We start from the raw sequence: 21,355 nt of genomic DNA, 5'->3' as shown, positions 1-21,355 counted from the left end.
TACAACATAAGCTATATCAGATATGGCAATCGTCTGCTGACTGTCAGATTGAGCGCTTAATTGCTTACTTACGGGAAATACGAGATGCAGCTTTCTGATAATGCATAAGTGCTTTCTAGTTTACTTCAAGGCCATAAACACATTACGGCAAGTGTCATTTCATCGGAGGTTCAGTATTCACTCCCAAGATCTACACGTCTTATAAGAAACACACTACTCACGCCCGGGTGTCGTTCTTACAAGACAACCTTGTAAGTATGTAACTGATAATTCGGTCTGGAGATTTTTTTGGTCTGTGTTCGGTTTATCCGAGCTGTTACATTCAGTGTTGAGTATATGTGATTAAAGAAAGATGTAAATTCACGGAAGTACAGTATATGTAAAATGTGATCCTATTGCTATACTAATACAAATGCTATACGCTGGCAGCTGCGAAGAATGACAATTGCCACAGTGGCGGTTAAGCTGAGTCTCGATTTGTTATCCAAGTATCACAGAGAGTTATCAAATGTAAGCCTGCAGCGTTTTCGCAAGAAAGTGTCTTTCTTCTATTTAGGAAAAAATAAATTTAGTAAGAACCATCGCTGATGTCAAAGAGTATTGTGTGAAGAGTAATTTTTTAAGTTTTACCCAATACTAAATCATAGTAAAACACTTTGAAAGTTAGGAGAAAACCTAGCCTCGCAAAGCATTCAGCATATATTTGTTTGTATCTCTTATACATGACCGTATGAAATAACTCAAACCCAAAACACGTTTTACGAGAATAACATCGGAATATTACGAAAGTTTAAACCTAGGTGTATCCGCCTATTTCTGGTAGCAATATAATAAATATATAATTTCTTTTAATTTTATCAGAAGAAGAAATGAGTTTTAGAGGGGACGATTCGACACTGGTGGTATTTTTAATATAAAACGGCTTGCAAACAAAACGAAAGAATTTAACTTAGAAACGCATACAGCGTTTGAATTACGAAAAATCTTTTCACAAAGTCAACAGACAACTACTGTGACAGATTACGTAGAAAAGATGCTTCCCAAAGCAACTCTTTTGAAGCTCTTTACCGAAACAGTTAACAACACACAGTGTCTCTGCAATCCTTTCGAACACCTAAGTAGAAAACCTACTCAGAGCTTGGAATTATATGCAGATGATCAAATAATATTTGAAGAAAATGAAGTTAATCTACAAAGAGCCGTTTACCAAAAAAATGGTTCAAATGGCTCTGAGCACTATGGGACTTAACATCTATGGTCATCAGTCCCCTAGAACTTAGAACTACTTAAACCTAACTAACCTAAGGACATCACACAACACCCAGTCATCACGAGGTAGAGAAAAGCCGTTTACCATTTTAATTTGTTGGCTTCTAAACATGCCTGAAAGTTGTTGTGTATGAATCTCCACAATAGGTGTCTGGCTCGTGCACAACTATTGTCTTCTGTTCATCGGTGACGAAGGCTAGAATTTACACCCAAGTGGCGACAGGGGGGCCTTTCAGATTAATCAAGTTTTATTCTCCAACGAACAGTTGGCTATTTCCGTATACTTCGTGAAACGTCTAAAAACAAACATCCTGCTACAATCGTAGAAATGATCCAGGCCGGATGAGGCGGCGCTATGGACTGAAGAACACAGCAGTGCCGGGTGATCTCGTCATTCTAAAAGGCACAATGGATCAACACAGGAATGCATCTATCTTTGGGGACTATGCCCACCCCAACATCCAGTTTGTATTTTATCGACACCAGGAAAATGCAAAGTGTCACAAAGATCACTGTTTGAGTGCATTGTTCGAAGAGCACCAGGGTGTGTTTACCGTACTCCCCTGGCCACCAAACTGTCCTGATTTAAACCCAATCGAGAATCTGTGGGACCACCTCGACCAGGCTGTACACGCCATGAATCCTCAACCGAGAAACGTAGTGCAGGTGGCCACATCACTGGAGTCAGCATGGATCCACGTCGTTGTCGGTATCTTCCAGAGCCTCACTGTCTTGCTGCATGTCTCCCAACGGTTCGTACTACAAAAGGTGGTCATTCAGGATTTCGAGAGGCAGTTAAAACAATCAAAAGTAGCACCTTCGCTCAAGAAAGGAAATGCAGAAGACGGAAAATTACAGCCCATTTCCCTGTAATAAGCATTCTCAAAATTAATAGAAGCAATTATGAAAGACAGATCTTTCAAGCGAATCACAGTTTGGTTTCCGAAGTGGCAAAAATACGGAGTCAGCCGTACTAGAATTCACGAATGTTGCTCTTGATGCTATTGATAAAGATGAGTTTGTCACGGGCATATATTTGGATCTTTGTAAAGCGTTTGGTACAGTCGACCACAAGATTCTATTAAATAAATTACAAGCATTAAGAATAAGAGGTGTAGCTAATGACTGGTTTCGATCATACCTACAGATAGGGTACAAAGAGTAGGGATAGCACATACTTCAAATAGATCTAAACATTTAGTAAAACACTTATCAGAACCAAAATACATTAATGCGTTAATATAGAGGTTCCGCAAGGTAGCATATTAGGACCAATACTGCTTCTGATATATATCAATGACTTTCCCAATTGTGTTACTTATGGTGAAAAAATTCTCTCCGCTGATGGCAGCAATATTATAGTCACTGAGGAAACAAGAGAACTCCTTGCCGAGAACACAAATGAAACTCTCAAGGAAGTTTTGATTGACCAATAAGCAACAAAATGACATTGAACATAAAGAAAAATAATGTCATGAATTTCAGTTTGAAGAGGAAAAATGACACTGTTAAGTTAAATGTAGATGGCACCTCTAGAGACTGTGTAACAAATGCAAAATTTCTAGAAATGAATATTGATTCTCAGTCTAAATGGTGTGAACACACAAAGGTACTTCAAACAGAATGTTATCAGCATGTTACGCTCTTAGACTCCTATCATCAGTGTGTAACATTCAGTGTCTTTTAGTTACATGTTATTCATATGTACACTCAGTTCTTAGCTATGGAATTCCTTTTGGGGAACAAACCCCACAAAATATGAGCACAATTTCCAAACTCCAGAAAAGAGCTATAAGAATAATAACCAAAAATACTAGTCGAGCTCATCGTAAAGATCTGTTCAAAACACTGGGGATTTTAACTGCTCCACATGAATACATTTACCAGTCAGTTGTACACATCAAAAATAACATTGGTAATTACTGCACAAACAGCTCTTTCCGTGACCATGCAACAAGAGATAGACTCAGCTTACATTTGCCTAAAAATAGGCACAAAACTCAAAACAGCATTTTCTACCAAGGAATAAAACTGTGCAATTAATTACCAAAAGAGATTAAAGAAATGTCAGAAATACACTTATTTAAAAAGGCAGAAAGGCAGTGAAAAGTACCTGTTATGCAATACATTTTATCCATTAAAGGATTACCTACATAAAACATAGTACGGGTTTGATAAAAAATGTTATAAAAATAAATAATAATAATAATGATTATAAAACATCCAACATTCCACATAACATTTTAATGAAAGTTTGGTGTTTCTAAATTAAATAGTTTGAGAGATATGAACGTGTGAATTTCCTGGTCGTAGTAACAAATCCGCGTGGCGCGTTCCGTGCTCTGTTCGGAATATTTTGAAGAGAACCTCTTACGAAGAAGACCACTGAAACGACCAAATGTTTAACTCGCGAATAGTTGAGGGTCTGTGACTGGTAGAACGTGAGAATTAGTCGGGTCAGACTTACGAAAATTTGGCTACTTTTCGAGTGAATATTTGTTATACAGAAAGTGAATTTTGGATGATAACGTTTTATCATATTAAATGCGGACTTGGTAGCCATTTAATGTGTTTCAATATGAATAATAAGCAGAGTTAATCTTATTTTAAACGCTTTTCTGCAAGCAAACTGAAGATCACAAACGCCCGATTTTTTAATCATGAACATTAAGGAACAGACTTTCAACTAGAGTTGCGCAGCCTCTGTGTGGTAGGTATTAGGTGGTGGTTTCACCAACGCTGCTTTATGCTGCTTAGCACATAACTGCTACCACAGAGTGAAGGGACATTGGTAAGAATCCTATCGAGGTAGGCAGACTGAACGATAGCGTTCACAAAACCGCAGTCTACCGACCCCGCCAAGCCGCGTATGGTTCAATATTGGCATACATCTAAAAAGTAAAAGGAAATATATATTATAGTGAGAGGACGCTGAAATTCCCGCGGCACTGTGCAAATTACTGTGTCAGCGTCTTACTTGTGTGACGGCAGGGCAACGTGGAGTTGGGCAAAGTAAAAGCAGCCCGCACGAACGACTAAGAGAGATTAGTTGGCTGACGGAACGGAAACTGTCCACGTGGACAGTGTGACGTCATATACACATGACTAGGAGCTTTGGGTTGTTGGCTTAAAAAGCGATAATAATACAGAATTTTATTATTTCCTAACACCTGATCTTATAAATCAGTCAAAATTAACCAGATTGCTATGCTGCTTTAATCCTAATTGCTCTCAAGTTTCCAAATCTCGTCCGATGCAGTCCCCCAACAATCAATCTTTTCTTCTCATCCCGTGCGGTAAGTCTCCCTTGAACCGCGGTTCTGGGTGCCTTTCCCGAAATCTACCTCTTCTACTAGACCTCTCCAGTCATTTTCCTTCACCCCTCTTCCTTTCCCTTCAACACTTCTGCCCGAAGAAGGAGCCACTAGCTCCGAAATCATGCCTAATTACAACCTTCTTTTATGTGCGTGTTTTGCCGCCGCTTGGTGAGTAGATCTTTCATCTATATAATTAAATTATTTAATCTTAATTGGTTATTCAACGTGAACTGTGCACTTCCTTTTTTGTATATAAAAGTTTCTACTTCTTCTAATACCGGAAACAAAATATGACTTTTTTATTAATATTTTTAAATTTTCTGAAGGGCTTGTGATGCTGTTTTCCTCTTCGCGTAAGTTACTGCAGATCGGGGATTATTTAAATTAAACTGTACCTGTAATCTTATTCGAAATGAGCTACCGGCTTGATCCACATATTTTTATAGGAATCATTGCACGTAATGTAGTATACCCCACTTAATTATATTTATTTACCACCGCTTTTCCTTGGCCTGAGTTTTCTATCTAGACCCGATAAAGTAAAATAATGTTGTTAGGTCTCATACGTATGCCTACTGTTTCGAATACTGTACCCAGATATGGTATTCTACAAAAAATAGAGAATCCCTTTGTCTGCTCGGCTGAACTAAGCGTTATAAAACCTGCTTCTCATCCCCTATAAGAAAGAAAATTTTTCTTTTTTAATACACTTTTATTAACTGAGTAAACAAATTCTGGATCGTAACGGTTTTGATACGTCATATACTGCTTAACCTCATATTCAGGCATTTAAGCTTCACTTGTAAGGGGCATTTTATGCATATAATTTAAATGTCTGGGAATGTCGCGGATTTACACTTCATCGGGTGACATGACTGTCTGTTTATAACGAGACCTGTCATGCTTGGCTTTCGGTAAACACCGAAGTCAATATTTCCGCTTTTTACGGTCACTTTGTGGTCCAGAAAAGGTAAAGTGTCCTTCTCAGTGCATTGTCCAGTAAACTGTATCGTGTGCTTCAAACTGTTTTGATCCCAGAGGAACTGGTCTCTTTCAGTATTATTACTATAATACAATATAAAACCTACGTCAGCATGTTTATCCGATAAAACTAATAATCCATCTTGTTGAGGGGATTTTGTCATAATTTCTTCCTCAAAGTGCACTTTAAAAATATTTCCTGTGCAATAGGCAAGTGGCCGTTCAATGGCTAAGCCTCCTTATTGTGAATAAAAAACGTCCCCGAATTTAAAAAAATTAAACAATAAAAACAATTTTTAATAAGACCGGCATCCCTTCCACCTGCTTAGATAGTCTCTTCGGTAAAGTACACAGATGCTCTGCGATGATAGTTTGCACCTGAACAATAGCCCTGGGATTCAGTTCCAGGATGATGCGAGGAACCCTGCTGTTCCTGGTGGCTGGTCTTGCGCTGGCTGCTGGAGAGAAGGTGCGCTACGACGACTACCGAGTGTATCGGGTGCTGCCAGCCGATGTGGACCAGCTGCAGTTCCTCAATGGGCTCGCCAGGTACCACAGTGACGTGAGTATTCTTCGAACCATCGTCCACATATTTCACGAGTACCTCGACTTTGCGTTCTTTACACCTAATAGGCTAAAAGATATGTGTCAAATATTTGAATCTAAATCACTGTCTCTGAGTTTCGAAATACTTTCCATTCATTAGAGAGACTGACTAATGAAAATATACTCAGTAGTGATCTGTAGCAGCATCAGTGACAGGCGTTATAGAATACATAATGTAGCACACTGAACCTTCACCAACAGAAAAGATGGGCTTTTCTTGCCACTTAATAAATTGTAATAGAGCCACTACGTTTCGTTCTACACTGACGGGAAAAATTCGCAGCACCAAAAGATAATTGACGTAGAGTAATAAAGATCCGGGAATACATTTGTCTAGCTAACATACCGCAAATGTTAAATGCTGGTACATTAAAAACCGGTGTAACCCTCATACCGTTGAAGACAAGCACGAAAACGTGCATTCAGTGTGTTGTACAGGTGCCGGATGAGAGTTTCTGGGATGGAGTACCAAGACTGTTGCACTTGGTCAGTCAATACGGCGACGGTAAATTCCTTTCGTGGCTGACGCTCTAGTTGTACTCCGATGTTGTCCCGTATATGGATAAAAATCTGGTAGCTGAGTAGGCCAAGGCAACAAGTTGACACTATTTAGAGCATGTGGGGCTACAACCGCAATATATGGGCGAGGGTCATTCTGCTGGAAAACATCCCTGGTGTGCTGTTCACGAACGGCAGCACAGCAGGTAGTACAATTTTGCAGTCAGGGTGCGTGGGATAAACGTGAGAGAGTTCCTACTGTCTTAAGAAATCGCACCACATACCATGACCATTGTGTCTAGCACGGAGGCAGCTTGGTTGCAGACCCTCACCTGGCCTCCTTCTAGCCTACACACGGCCGTCACTGGCACTGACACAGAATCAGCTTCCATCAAAAAACGCAACAGACCTCCATCCTTCCCTGCAAATGAGCTTTCGGTGGATGCCACCGATGTTGCAAATGGTGGTTGCGTGGGGTTAGAGGAATGAACGCTACACGTTGTCCATCTCGGATCCGTCCTTGTAGTAACAGATTTGTAACTGTTCACTGTCTCACTGTGATGCCAACCGCCGCTCAGATTGCTCTTGCAGATGCAGTGCGATACGCCAGAGCAGGACACTGAATAAGATGGTCTTCCCTCTTGGTAATGCCACGTCGCCGTCTGGTGCCCGTTCTTCTTGCGACCGAACACTCTCGTGACAACCGCTCCCATTAGTCGTGTACTGCCGCTACATTACTCCCAACTCTCTCTGCAATATCACAGAAGGAACATCCAACTTCTCGTAGCTCTTTACACAACCGCGTTCAAATCCAGTGAGATGTTGTCAATGGCTTCGTAGGGTCTGCATCACATTCGCATCCTACCATCAGCTCTTTCCTACTAGAATCGGGAGTCATCTGACCAGACCACGGGTTTCGAGCCATCTAGGATACTCACGAGGCCAGGAGAAGCGTTTCAGGCGATGTCATGCTGTTAGCGAATGGTCCTACTGTCGTAACAGATACTTTCGTCGTACATCCCACATTGATTTCTGCGGTTATTTGTTGCTTCTCTGTTACCACTGACAACACTACCCAAACGCCGCTGCTCTCGCTCGTAAAGTGCGTTATTTGTGGTGAGAGGTAATGCCTGAAATTTTGTATTCTCGGTTCACTATTGGCACTTTGGATCTAGAGATATGGAATTCCCTGACGATTTCCGAAATTGAATGTCGCATGCGTCTAGCTCAAACTACATTTCGCTTTGAAAAGTGTGTTAATTCCCGTCGGCGACCATAATCACATCGAAAACTTTGCCACGTGACTCACCTGAGCACAAGTGAGAGGCCCACCAACGCACTGCCCTTTTATACGTTGTGTCCGCGGTGCTACCGCTCTCTGTATATGTGCATATCCCTATTCCATGACTTTTGTCAACTCAGACAATTGGAAGCAATTGTGTAAGTTCTGCACTATATGAATGTGTATGAAACTTGGCCCAAATTTACCTCTCACTCTGTAAAAAATCTGTCTATTAGCAAACCTACGTACCCACCAACTTAAACTCTTATGCTAACCTTTGACTAAACAGAACCTAATTTGGAAACGATAATCTGGCCCTAATTAAAATTTCCACTTACCTCGTGTTTTCACAACGTTGCTGCAGATTTCTCGAAAGTCAACACCAAACAGCAAGCAGGAAGCGGCTAAGCTAGAGTTCTATTTTTAATTAATATTTCCAAACAATATTCAAACAGTTGTATACCATACTGTGCAATGTGACAATGCGTAATGAGAAACAGTGTGATGGGGAGAGTGATAGTTCTTATCAAATGATATTCCAAGACAACGATTTTTGAACGAATTATGTATTCAAAAGGACAGAGTAAAATTTCGCCTGATAGTCGCACATAACATTGGTCTGAACAACACTATGCTTAGCAAAGTGAACAATGATTTAAGAAGGGTACAGTGTTAACAGACAATTTCTATAAAAATCAAACAGCATAATCATTTGATATCTCAGTGTATGATGTAGAGAAATAGGGGGGGGGGGGGGGGGAGGACTTTCTCTTAGCTCTGAGCAAGTGAATAAAGTTAACTAGCCGACAGCAATCACTACTGGCGCAGTGTTGCAATCTTACCTCAAACTTCTTCTCCTCAAAAACAAAAACTTTGTTCAAAATTTATATTTCTTTCGCCTTCAAATATATACAACATATTCATCCTTGCTGTCCTTTATAATAAATCTTCCTTCATCTGACACACACAACCACAAGTTAACATAGCACTGCTCAATACGGCCATCTCCCACCACACTTCAACGAAGATTGTATCAGACTGTGCAGAGGTAAATACTGTGCCACAACAAGAACAAATATTTTTTCATAGCTCTCTCTCCGACGAGCACATCGATAACTTACAAAAATCAAAATGGCATACCCAGATACAGTTGTAGCTGGCTGCAAGAGGTGGATCTATTACGTACCGGTCAGAATAACGCGAGCAGCTGTATATATGGGTCAAATAGTCAAGATTAGAAACTTTGCAGTGAAGAAGGTTACTGCAAAGGACCTGAACACTGTCCTCGTCATGCATCCCCTCCCCCCCAAATAAAAGTCGCTTACTAACCGGGGTCAAGGACCACCAGTACAAGAATTATTGAGAAGCTGGAATAGCCTGCTTAATGCAGTACTTTGGAATATCTTACTGTGGGCTACGTGACATCCGGGTATTACACCGTTCCAAACCCGTTTTCGACAGTTTTTCATTTGCAGAAAATAAAGATTAACAAATGGAAGACATTTTAGTCCTTCTTTTGAGCCCTCAACGGTGTACAGAATCTATAGTGAAAGCTGGATGCAACGAAAGTCAAACTGCCACTAACTGTACTACAGGCCTGAATATGCAAAGGATTATCATTCCATCACAACAGCACAGTGCACGTAGGACCAACACTATCTACGTTACGTGTGTCTTGGACTGCGCGGCTAGTCCCGGCGGAGGTTCGAGTCCTCCCTCGGGCATGGGTGTGTGTCTTTGTCCTTAGGATAATTTAGGTTAAGTAGTGTGTAAGCTGAGGGACTGATGACCTTAGCAGTTAAGTCCCATAAGATTTCACACACATTTGAACTCCTCACGTTACATGCAATAAGGAAAATTACATGATGCGTATCTTATTCAAAAATCACATTTGAATGTTCTTTGCCTGCGTCGATACCGTACAAGAATGAGAAACATTAAGCAGTCGGAACACGATATTCCTGCTCGCATTAGTCGGGATCCTACGAATCTGAGACCAAATAGGAATCTATATATTCAGGAGGATGATAATCAATACTGTGGAGGATCTCAGGGCTCGACAGGACAGACAGGGTAAAGTTGCCATCAATGGATGAGTTAATTTTTGTCAGAAAGGAAAGAAATCCTATGATTCAAATGTTGTGATAATGAAATGCCAAAATTGTTCAGGTAACCTACATCACATTGCAAACGGTTATTCCTAAAATACATTTAACACCATCAAAAACAACTGCTGAATTATTTTACCTAAAGGTTTTTTCGTGAATACACATTTCCATCAATGGACCAGTTGAATTCCATGAACGTACCGTTAGAGGTATATGCGAAATTTCGTGATTAAAACACCTCATTCGAGAATACTACTCGCTGATGGATTTGAATATGGCCGCACAGTGATTAAGTGGAAATAAATTTCAATGCGAACGAGGAATATTGATTTTGAACATAAAAAGGAGTAAATTAGACAGACGTTGAAGTGTAGTACGATTCTAAACTGCCATTATTATGAAATTAAGTAAAATTTAGTCTACTTTATAAAACAATTGCCATTGCATATAGTTGTTGAAAGACTATGAGGCAGTTCATACTCTTTTCCGTAACACAGGGATATAGTCAACCTGCTATTAAATCAAAAGTAGATTTTAGTGTTCTTCCTATCTCAACCGCAGCTTTCATACACCGACTTCCTATATACCATGCACTGAATCATGACTTCCACTGATCGATTTTGAAATGACAAAACCAATCATTGTTGTCCGTGTTTTACATTTGTTTCGTTTGACTCACTATAGGCAGGTCTCTCTTAACGTTAGCGGAAGGTTAAGCGCTTCATTGTAATTGATCATTCTATGGAGAACTTGTTAGTATTAAAGCTTTCTGTGTGCCTTTTCTGGACCTGGTCTTCACTGACGTGACAATTTTGGAATGGGAGACGTGCTTGCTAAATTGGAACAAAAAAATGACTGGGTCCAACGGTAATTTTTCTGATTTCCTTTGTGGTCGTTGATGGTCTAGCTGGGGGTCTAGCCATGCGTTGAACCAAACGCCTCTCCCATCTCTGTTGGTGGTGAAGTAGTAATCTCTCCCACTACTGGAAACTCCTCACTGGATGGGTCAGAGTGAGCTGCATTACAGACATAAAAGTGACGACTCTGAAAAACATATCCGACTACTGAACGGACCCCACAACGAGAAAGTCCTTTAGTTGCTGTCTTTATAGTTCTTGCCCTCCCATATGCTTTTTCAAAAATTACTGAAAGTGGGAACTCGTCGGATTTGCGGAAAGACACGTCTAAAGGCGGCGGTCTATGAAAGGTATGCCCGAAAAGATTAAGCAATGTCATTCTTTCTCTCGTGGTAAATGTAGTGCTTCGGCATTTTTTGTATGCGTTGCATGGCCATCAAGCAGAATAAGAATCGTATGATCCTTCAAAGGTTTTACATTAGCCATAAGATGTTCCAGATATTTCACAAATAATTCTTTGTTTATGTATCCGCTATCTGAAATGAAAAGTCCCAAGAGGCGCAACATACTTCAGGTCATGTTTACCACGAACTCGGTCGAACATCAACATCGGCGGTACGTACCGTTCAGCAGCATTGTGGCCAAAAACAACAGCAGATATAACACGACGTTCTCCGGTTGAGATCGATCGAACTTCTTTTTTCCCTCTCTTAGCAGTTACTTTCCTTGTCTTTTTCTGTACAGCTGAAGTCCAGTTTCATCGACATTAAAAACTGCAGTTCCTTCAAACATGTTCTCATCGACTGTCTTCGTGAGAATGTCAGAAATGTTCCTCACCTCTCACTTCGTTGGAACCAGTGGCACGAGCCATGATATGGCCCCTGGCTGTCTCAACGAGATGCTGCTTCATAAAATTATAGTATCGTTTCTTGTGGACATCTTTTTCTCACAGTGAAATCTAGGTAGTATATTGTTTCTTCTGGCAACTTCGAATGCTATCATTCGTAAGATCTTACGCGTGCTGGAAAACATGCGCTCTTCTGATTGCATCACATGTTGACATATAAATGCTCCACTTCAGAAGATAAGTCACAAACACTGTCGATTACTTTTTTTATTCGCAAAGCGAACCAATCTTTTCCATCCAAATGACGTTTGAGAGTTGCTTTGGGAACGCAATACTGCTTCGTAGCAGCAATCAAACAGAGATCATTCTTTCGCACAGCATCAAGTGTTCGCTGCTCAATCTCTTCCTTCCATTTCCTATATTTAACTCCTTCTGCGATTTGAAAACTGAAAAACAATAGTTTAAATATACTTTACACAATCATAAAATGAGTTTCATAGCTCTAAAAACTTTATTGGGCTTCTATCTGGTAAACTTTAAAACCATTTGAATTTAAATATGCGACTGCCAAGTGCAAAATAGACTTGCTTTTCGTTCCAACGTATTTCAAAAGTGCGTGTGATAGCAAGGTTGCAGTACTAAATACAGCTAACCAATGTTTTTACCTCAACTTACTAAAACAATTGTGATGTACCAGCATGATTTTATATCTTTTGTTAAATATTTCATTGTTTTTATTGTCTATAAAATGCAATATTTGTACTGTAAAGCATATTTATGTGCCTATGAGAGGAACAGAAATGGTCCTTGGACGTCTTTCTTGCCAATAAAATAATAAATAAATAATACCCTTTACACAGACGATAGTCTTAAGTAATTTTACGGTGTTTCCATGAATCACGACCAGTGGTTCAATGGCTGCAACACTGTAGCGTCTGCTGTACACTTATTAGATAGATACTTACGGCAAATAATACAAATCTAAATATGTCCATGAAAAGTAAGTAAGACACACATACCAATGGTACACACCAAGTAGACCTCAAATAAGCGATGTTATCACAATCCAATCTGAACCCGTCAAATTACATAATTTTCTTCATGCGTTTACTTCAAATCTTCGCTGTAACCTACAACTTTCAAACTAAGACGGCGGCCGGTTTCCCAACTGGCAAGTCAGTTAAGCATAACTAGATGGCAGCAGCTGTCGACGAAACAAAAACATAGCGCTCGTCCATCTATGGAATCGGTCCACTGATGGCAACCTCGCCCAGTCTTGTTAGTCGGCCATGGAAGATCCTACAGCTGTGTCACGCACTTTGTGTCAGGAATTGGGCTTGTGTGCAGCAAGACAAGTACAGACACGTACAAGGTGGCGACGCCTAAAGCGCCACGTGCTGACAGCACATCGACCATAGTCGCGGTTTCCTTTGATGCGGCAGCAGAGTAAGGCGCCGACAATGGTGTGCCCAGTATAAACGATGGACCTAGCAGTGATACCCACGCCGCCTTTCCGAACTAGTCCCGATTCTGCGTACAGCATCAATATATACGTATCTGTGTGTGTTTGTGTGTAGGTTTGAAGAAACTGTCAGACTATATTTGCTATCGTCATACTTACTCAGCACATAGCGTGATGGTATGGGCTTCCATTGTGTACACCTATGGTTCACATAGACGTTCATTTGGGCAACATCAGTTACATTTCTGACAAGTTACGCCTGGTGTCCATCTCCATTATGTTCTGTTTCAACAAGATAACACATGTTACCTGTGCCGTGCTGCACTATCCAGATGAAGAGGGTGTTCGACTATTGCTGTAGCCGGTACGTTCTCCAGATTCCTCACCCAACGAAAAACCTGACTGTGTGTTGCCGAGAAAGTTTCGCGCTACCACTCGCCAACCAGTATAACTGATGAAATCTGGCGTTACGTCACACTAACAGTACCATAACATTACTCATCATACAAGGCGTCCCAGCAGGAATGGCCAATATCGAGCAATATGTTAGGAACTGTATTAAAAGTCTAGTAGACATGGGGTCTAAAATGCATAGATTAAAAGCTATAAGCACGCCTTCACCTTCAATACTGTGAAGCAAATTTCTTCTACAGCAAACTCTTTGGTTGCCATGTTTTGAAAAGGCGGTAATATTGAGTAAGGCAAGAACGAAATGACTATTAAACACGGGCTCTAAATTGCATACCTCAAGATCTATGATCACTACCTTATCTTCGATACTGCAAAACACACCTCTTCTATTGAAGACGTGCTCACAATTCTTAAGTCCTTGTTTACTGTGCTTTTTTGCCTCCAATGTCGTTCCCGTCATTTCCCTGATACCGGCCATTCTTCCTGGGACACAGTGTATGAATACACTTCTGACCATCAAGCCAATCATCCATTCTGTAATGCAGTGTTCGAACTACATTGGTCCCACAGGATATTGAGATATTTCACAACTTGGCACCATCCTCATGTCTTGCAAAGTTTCTATTATTTTGATCGAAAACCGCTTTTTTCGCACCATTTTAGTTTCAAGCATAGGATATCCGCTGACTGTCACTTAACGGTAAAATGGGTTGTTAGCATGAGAACTTGCTCGCCAAAATACCGTACATCATAGCAACGTCACTCAAAAGTTGGGCTGCTAAAGTGACACGCGAAACACTGACCTACTGCCGTTCTTTAGTTGTTATTTTTGTTTTATTTTACGGTCATGTTATTATTTTCGTTAATACTACGTACGTGTGCATGCACAGAGTGTTAAAAAAAAGTATTTCATATTTCGATAGGTGTGTAGTTCTGGTCAAAATGTCCAGTAAAAATTGACCCTAAAATGCATACCTTAAGAGCTATGAGCATTTGTTCATCTTCGCTTCTGTGAAAACATCTAATCTATATCAAGCTCTTTTCTGTTTCAAACGACCTGCAAGATGCAGTTAACAAGTGTGTAAACAAATGAGAACACATTAATCTCTTACTGTAAAACAGCAGAGCTTCTAATCCAATCGGTTTGCTATTAGAGAGCACCTTCACTTGTGACACATCCCTAAAGGCGATGCTGAATATGGTGTCCACTCATAGTATAGCATGGATGGGTCCGACGTCTCAGAAAATCATGTACTCCCTAAAAAAAAACCAGGTTGGTCACGGACGATCTGTCAGGCACTGATGAGGAGTTTCTGTAGTGTTTGTTCATCATCAATGGGCCTTGCACAGTTCACAGATTTCATGTATCCCCATAACCAAAAATCCAAGTGATTAACGTCGGGGAACGAACTGGCTAACGTACGGGACCTCCTCAACTAATCAACTGCCAATCAAATGTCAGTGTGAGGTGTTATCGGTCATGTATGTGTATGAACCACATCTCCACACGTTGTTCGAATGGCACCCCCTCTATCAGGACAGGAGAGTCGCTTGAGAGGGATTGTCGATATCTTCCACTAGACAACCTGTTTGGAGTATGTAAATTACTATTAGTCTGGCGGCAATAATTGTTGCTCGTACATTAACTGAAAATCGGCGTTGATGTGTTCCTTCTTCAGCTGCTTGTGGATTCACATCAGTCCACACATGTTACATATGTGTGTGGCAAATGGTCCCGCAGGGTCGCCAAGACAATGCGATAACTGACCCATACCGATACTGTAATTCTACATACATTAGTTCCAGGATCTTCTTCAATACGTTTCAGTACTCGTCCCTGCACAACAAAAGTGCGAATGGTGTGACGTCTGTCACGGTACGCCGTTTTGGAGCTACGGGACCAGAGAGTGCTGGTCGCTGGAATAGACGGATGTATGGTACCCTGCGTTCCGGACATTTTTCGACGTACAGGACACGGACTCCTCGGTTGCATTCATTTGCCCGACCGAAACAAAAGATCATGTCCGCCATTTTCCGTGTACTGCAACGGGCTTCCATTATGCTGATAAGTGCAAAGATAAAACTAAAACGTAAAGACAATTCACTACCCAAAACTGTGAATACGGTTTGTGGGAACAACACTGACAGATATTGAGACCATCTACATCTACATGATTACTCTGCAATTCACAATTAATTTGTCTGGCAGAGGCCTCACAGAACCACTTTCAAGCTACTTTTCTAAAGTTCCACTCTTGAACTACTCGAGTGCCAGTTCCGATTTCCGTTATTTCATTATGAAAATCATTCCTCCCTGTGTACATGGATGCCAACAAAATATTTTCACTCTGACGAGGAAGTTGGTGATTGAAATTTCATGATAAGATCCTGCTACAACGAAAAATTCCTTTGTTTTAACGATTACCATCCAAATTACCGTAGCTCTCTCTCCCCTGTTTCATGGCTGGAATTCTTTGAGCTTCTACGGTGTCTTCCGTCTATCCTATCTGATGTGGATCGACACTGCATAGCAGTGCCCCAGAAGAGAGCTTATAGCCGTAGTGTAAGCAGTCTCTTTAGTATTCCTGTCGTATTTTCTAAGTTTTCTGTCAGTGAATTGCAGTCTTTGGTTTGCTTTTGACACAACCTTATCTGTCCGATAATTCGATTTGAAGTTATTCGTAATTGTAATCCCCAACGATTTAGCTGAAATTATGGTCTTTAGATTTCTGTGTTCAATCCCGTAATCGAGATTTAGCGAATTTCTGTTAGTACTCAGATAACTTCACATTTTTCAGCATTTAGATCTAAATGCCACTCCTCGCACCATACAGGTATCTTGTCTAAATCGTCTTTCAATTTGTTTTGATCATTTCATGACTTCCCATGACGGTAAATGATAGCATCATCCGAAAACAATCTGAGAGGGCTACTCAAATTGTCTCCTAAACCGTTTATGTAGATCTCGAACAGCAAATGGACTGTAACACTTCCCTGGGGAACTCCAGATATTACTTCGGGTCTCCTCGATGACTTTCCATCAATTACTACGAACTGCGTCCTCTATGACTGGAAATTACGAACCCAGTTGCACAACTGAGCCCATACTCCATGTGTTGTTGTTGTGGTCTTCAGTCAGAGACTGGTTCGATGCAGCTCTCCATGCTACTCTTCCTGTGCAAGCTTCTTCATCTCCCAGTACCTACTGCAACCTACAACCTTCTGAATCTATTTAGTGTATTTATTTCTTGGTCTCCCTCTACGATTTTTACCCTCCACGCTGCCCTCCAATTCTAAATTGGTAATCCCTTGATGCCTCAGAATATGCCCTAACAACCGATCCCTTCTTCTAGTCACGTTGTACCACAAATTGCTCTTAATTCTATTCAGTACCTCCTCATTTGTTATGCGATCTACCCATCTAATGTTCAGCATTCTTCTGTAGCACCACATTTTGAAAGTTTCTATTCTCTTCTTGTCCAAACTAGTTATCGTCCATGTTTCACTTCCATACATGGCTACAATCCACACAAATACTTTCAGAAACTAGTTCCTGACACTTAAATCTATATTCGATGTTAACAAATTTCTCTTCTTCAGAAACGCTTTTCTTGCCTTTGCTAGTCTACAATTTATATCCTCCCTACTTCGACCATCATCAGTTACTTTGCTCCCCAAATAGTAAAACTCGGTTACTACTTTAAGCGTCTCATTTCCTAATCTCGTTCCCTCAGCATCACACGACTTAATTCGACTACATTCCATTATCCTCGTTTTCCTTTTGTTGATTTTCGTGTTATATCCTCCTTTCAAGACACTGTACTTTCCGTTCAGCTGCTCTTCCAAGTCTTTGCTATCTCTGACACAATTACAATGTCATCGGCGAACCTCAAAGTTTTTATTACTTCTCCATGGATTTTAATACCTACTCCGAATTTTTCTTTTGTTTCCTTTATTGCTTGCTCAATATACAGATTGAATAACATCGGGGATAGGGTACAACCCGGTCTCACTCCTTTCCCAAACACTGCTTCCCTTTCATGCCCCTAGACTCTTATAACTGCCATCTGGTTTCTGTACAATTTGTAAATAGCCTTTCGCTCCCTGTCTTTTACCCCTGCCGCCTTCAGAATTTGAAAGAGAGTATTCCAGTCAACATTGTCAAAAGCTTCCTCTGAGTCTACAAATGCTAGTTTTGCATTTCCTTAATCTATTTTCTAATATAAGTCGTAGGGTCAGTATTGCTTCATGTGTTCCAACATTTCTACGGAATCCAAACTGATCTTCCCGAGTTCGGCTTCTGCCAGTTTTCCATTCGTCTGTAAGGAATTTCTGTTAGTATTTTGCAGCCGTGGCTTATTAAACTGATAGTTCGGTAATTTTCACATCTGTCAACACCTACTTTCTTTGGTATTGGAATTATTATATTCTTCTTGAAGTCTGAGGGTATTTCGCCTGTCTCATACGTCTTGCTCACCAGATGGTAGAGTTTTGTCAGGGCTGGCTCTCCCATAGCTGTCAGTAGTTCTAATGGAATGTTGTCTACTCCCAGGGCCTTGTTTTTACTTAGGTCTTTCTGTGCTCTGTCAAACTCTTCACGCAGTATCGTATCTTCTATTTCATCTTCGTGTATATTCTCTTCCATTTCTATAATATTGTCCTCAAGAACATCGCCCTTGTATAGACCCTCTATATACTCCTTCCACCTTTCTGCTTTCCCTTCTATGCTTAGAACTGGGTTTCCATCTGAGCTCTTGATATTCATGCAAGTGGTCCTCTTTTTTGGATTTTTTGGAGAAAATTTTCAATCTTTAATTTTCCTGGAGGCAGTATCTTTCTTACCCCTAGTGATATGCGCCTCTACATAATTACATTTGTCCTCTAGCCATCCCTGCTTAGCCCACACTTCCTGTCTATCTCATTTATGAGACGTTCGTATTCCTTTTTGCCTGCTTCATTTACTGCATTTTTATATTTTTTCCTTTCTTCAATTAAAGTCCATATTTCTTCTGTTACCCACGTATTTCTATTAGCCCTCGTCTTTTTACCTACTTGACTCTTTGCTATCTTCACTATTTCATCTCTCAAAGCTATCCATTCTTCTTCTACTGTATTTCTTTCCCCTAGTATTTTCAATCGTTCCCTAATGCTCTCCCTGAAGCTCTGCTCAGCTCTGAAGGTCCCACCTTTGTGCAGTTTCTTGAGTTTTAATCTGCAGTTCTAAACCAATAGATTGTGGTCAGAGTTCACATCTGCCCCTGGAAATGTCTTACAATTTAAAACCTGGTTCCTGAATCTCTGTCTTACCATTATATAATCTATATGAGACCTTCCAGTATCTCCAGGCTTCTTCCATGTATACAACCTTCTTTTATGATTCTTGAACCAGGTTTTTCTATGATTAAGTTATGCTCTTTGCAAAATTCTACCAGGCGACTTCCTCTTTCATTCCTTACTCCCATTCCATATTCAACTACTACGTTTCCTTCTCTTCCTTTTCCTACTGTTAAGTTCCAGTCACCCATGACTGGTAAATTTTCGTCTCCCTTAACTATCTGAATAATTTCTTTTATCTCATCAAACATTTCATCAATCTCTTCATCATCTGCGGATCTAGTTGGGCTATAAACTTGTACTACTGTGATAGGCGTGGGCTTCGTATCTATTTTGGCCATAATAATGCATTCACTATGCTGTTTGTAGTAGCTTACCCGTATCCCTATTTTCCTATTCATTATTAAACCTACTCCTGCATTACCCCTATTTGATTTTGTATTTATAACCCTGTATTCACCTGACCAGAAGTCTTGTTCCTCCTGCCACCGAACTTCACTAATTCCCACTATAGGTTACTTTAATCCATCTATTTCCCTTTACAAATTTTCTAACCTACCTGCCCGATTAAGGTATCTGACATTCCACGCTCCGATCCGTAGAACGGCAGTTTTCTTTCTCCTATTAACAAAGTCATTCTGAGTAGTCCCCGCCTGGGACTTTTTACCCAATTGGACGCCATCATCATTTAACCATACAGTAAGGCTGCATGCCCTCGGGAAAAATTACAGCTGTAGTTTCCCCTTGCTTTCAGCCATTTGCAGTAATAGCAGAGTAAGGCCGTTTTGGTTAGTGTCTCAAAGTCAGATCAGCCAATCATCCAGACTGTTGCCCCTGCAACTACTGAAAAGGCTGCTGCCCCTCTTCAGGAACCACACGTTTGTCTCACCTCTCAACAGATACCCCTCCATTGTGGTTGCATCCACGGTATGACTATTTGTATCGCTGAGGCACACAAGCCTCCCCACCAACGGCGAGGTCCATGGTTCATGGTGGGGTCGATACTCCATAGGAACACAATTGGATGTAAGTCGCTTGTGAGGAACGGCTGTAACGAAATATCTTGGCATGGGATGTCTGGAACACTACAAAAGTAATCATTGAAAGATTATTTGATTAAACAGAGAATTTGAAAAGTTTATTGTTATACTTGTGTTCCAAGGACATCAAGAATTTGTGATCATGTGGATGACTTTGATGTAGATCACTCTGACCTCCACCACTCAAAGATATCTTTGAGATAAATGCGCATGATTATTAGTACAACAGTTTCCAAACATTACACTTTAGTGATTAGTTCTAAAGTGTAATATAAAGTTTATTTCTTTGCTTATACATATCTTAGTTCGATGTAACTGGGAGTAATCTGCTTCCTGCCACTGCTGCTGAAGTCGTCGTCCCAGTCCATTTCATCTCTAAACTGGATTTAGTTAGGTGACTTCCGTGAAATAATCCAGGTAGCAAGTCGTTTTATAGTGGTTTATTAATGACAAGCCGCACAACGGGTTCTTGGTGGGAGACCACTCCACATAACAGGCTACAGAGTCACAAAACCACTGTAGCAAAACAACTAGATTATTACACTGACATGTGACACAGTGGTCGCGTCTGTGAACTGACTCCAACTGAGCTCTTCTGAGCCTTCTGCTCCCCCCTGTTTACATGTTCTTAACAATGAAGTTAACAAATCTGTATTGCAAATTTATAAAATTAATAAGTAAAAGTGCAAAGTTATTATGAATAAATATACATAAACCTTTCGTATTTTATGCCCAAACTGGCCTATACAACATAAAAGATATTTACATAAGATATATATCACATTATACAAAATAGTAAAAAACAACAATGACAACCTATATTTTCTTAATTATGGGGTAATTAGTGAATTCAAAATAATGCTAGTATATATTGGATGAACATGACATAGAAGTAAACAAGCAAAGTAATAAATTTTATGAAATTTAAGATATTATACGAAATCACTTATTACATACAACTGGAATTACGAAACTTTCAATGAATTGCCTCAATGGCCATGAGTTTACCTTTGTCAAGCAGAATCCCCTTTTCACTAATAGTGTGGCCTAGACGTTTTAATTCTGTCACTCCAAATTTACAGTTCTCTAATTTCAAAGTCATACCCAGTGTCTAAATTTTTTTGTAATTTGTCTTAAAGTTTCAATATGTACTTCCCATGTGCCACTAGTTACATAAATTACTAATTTGGACAATAATTCCCTAACTAAGAGACAATCTAAAACACAGATAAATTCAACAAGTGAAATGTTAAGTCCAAATTGCACCACACAATACTGATAGCTTTTTTCATCATATAAAAATGTCATATACAGTCTTGAAACTGGCTCCAAAACAATTTGTT

At 40.2% G+C, this 21,355-nt stretch overlaps 1 protein-coding gene across 1 annotated transcript in view; it reads left to right on the top strand.

Moving 5' to 3' along the window:
- The first annotated feature begins 5,976 nt into the window (after positions 1 to 5,976).
- Positions 5,977 to 21,355, top strand: part of LOC124788831 (zinc carboxypeptidase-like) — a 97,007-nt gene continuing 81,628 nt past the window's right edge. The window contains exon 1 of the mRNA XM_047256113.1: positions 5,977 to 6,129. Within this exon, the coding sequence (XP_047112069.1) occupies positions 5,977 to 6,129 (153 nt within the window). The remainder of the gene's footprint in view (positions 6,130 to 21,355) is intronic.

The sequence above is a fragment of the Schistocerca piceifrons genome, chromosome 3, assembly GCF_021461385.2.
Source record: "Schistocerca piceifrons isolate TAMUIC-IGC-003096 chromosome 3, iqSchPice1.1, whole genome shotgun sequence".
Taxonomy (NCBI): Eukaryota; Metazoa; Arthropoda; class Insecta; order Orthoptera; family Acrididae; genus Schistocerca; species Schistocerca piceifrons.
The sequence above is the reverse complement of the archived record's forward strand: the minus strand, read 5'-3'. Positions and strand labels throughout refer to the sequence as shown.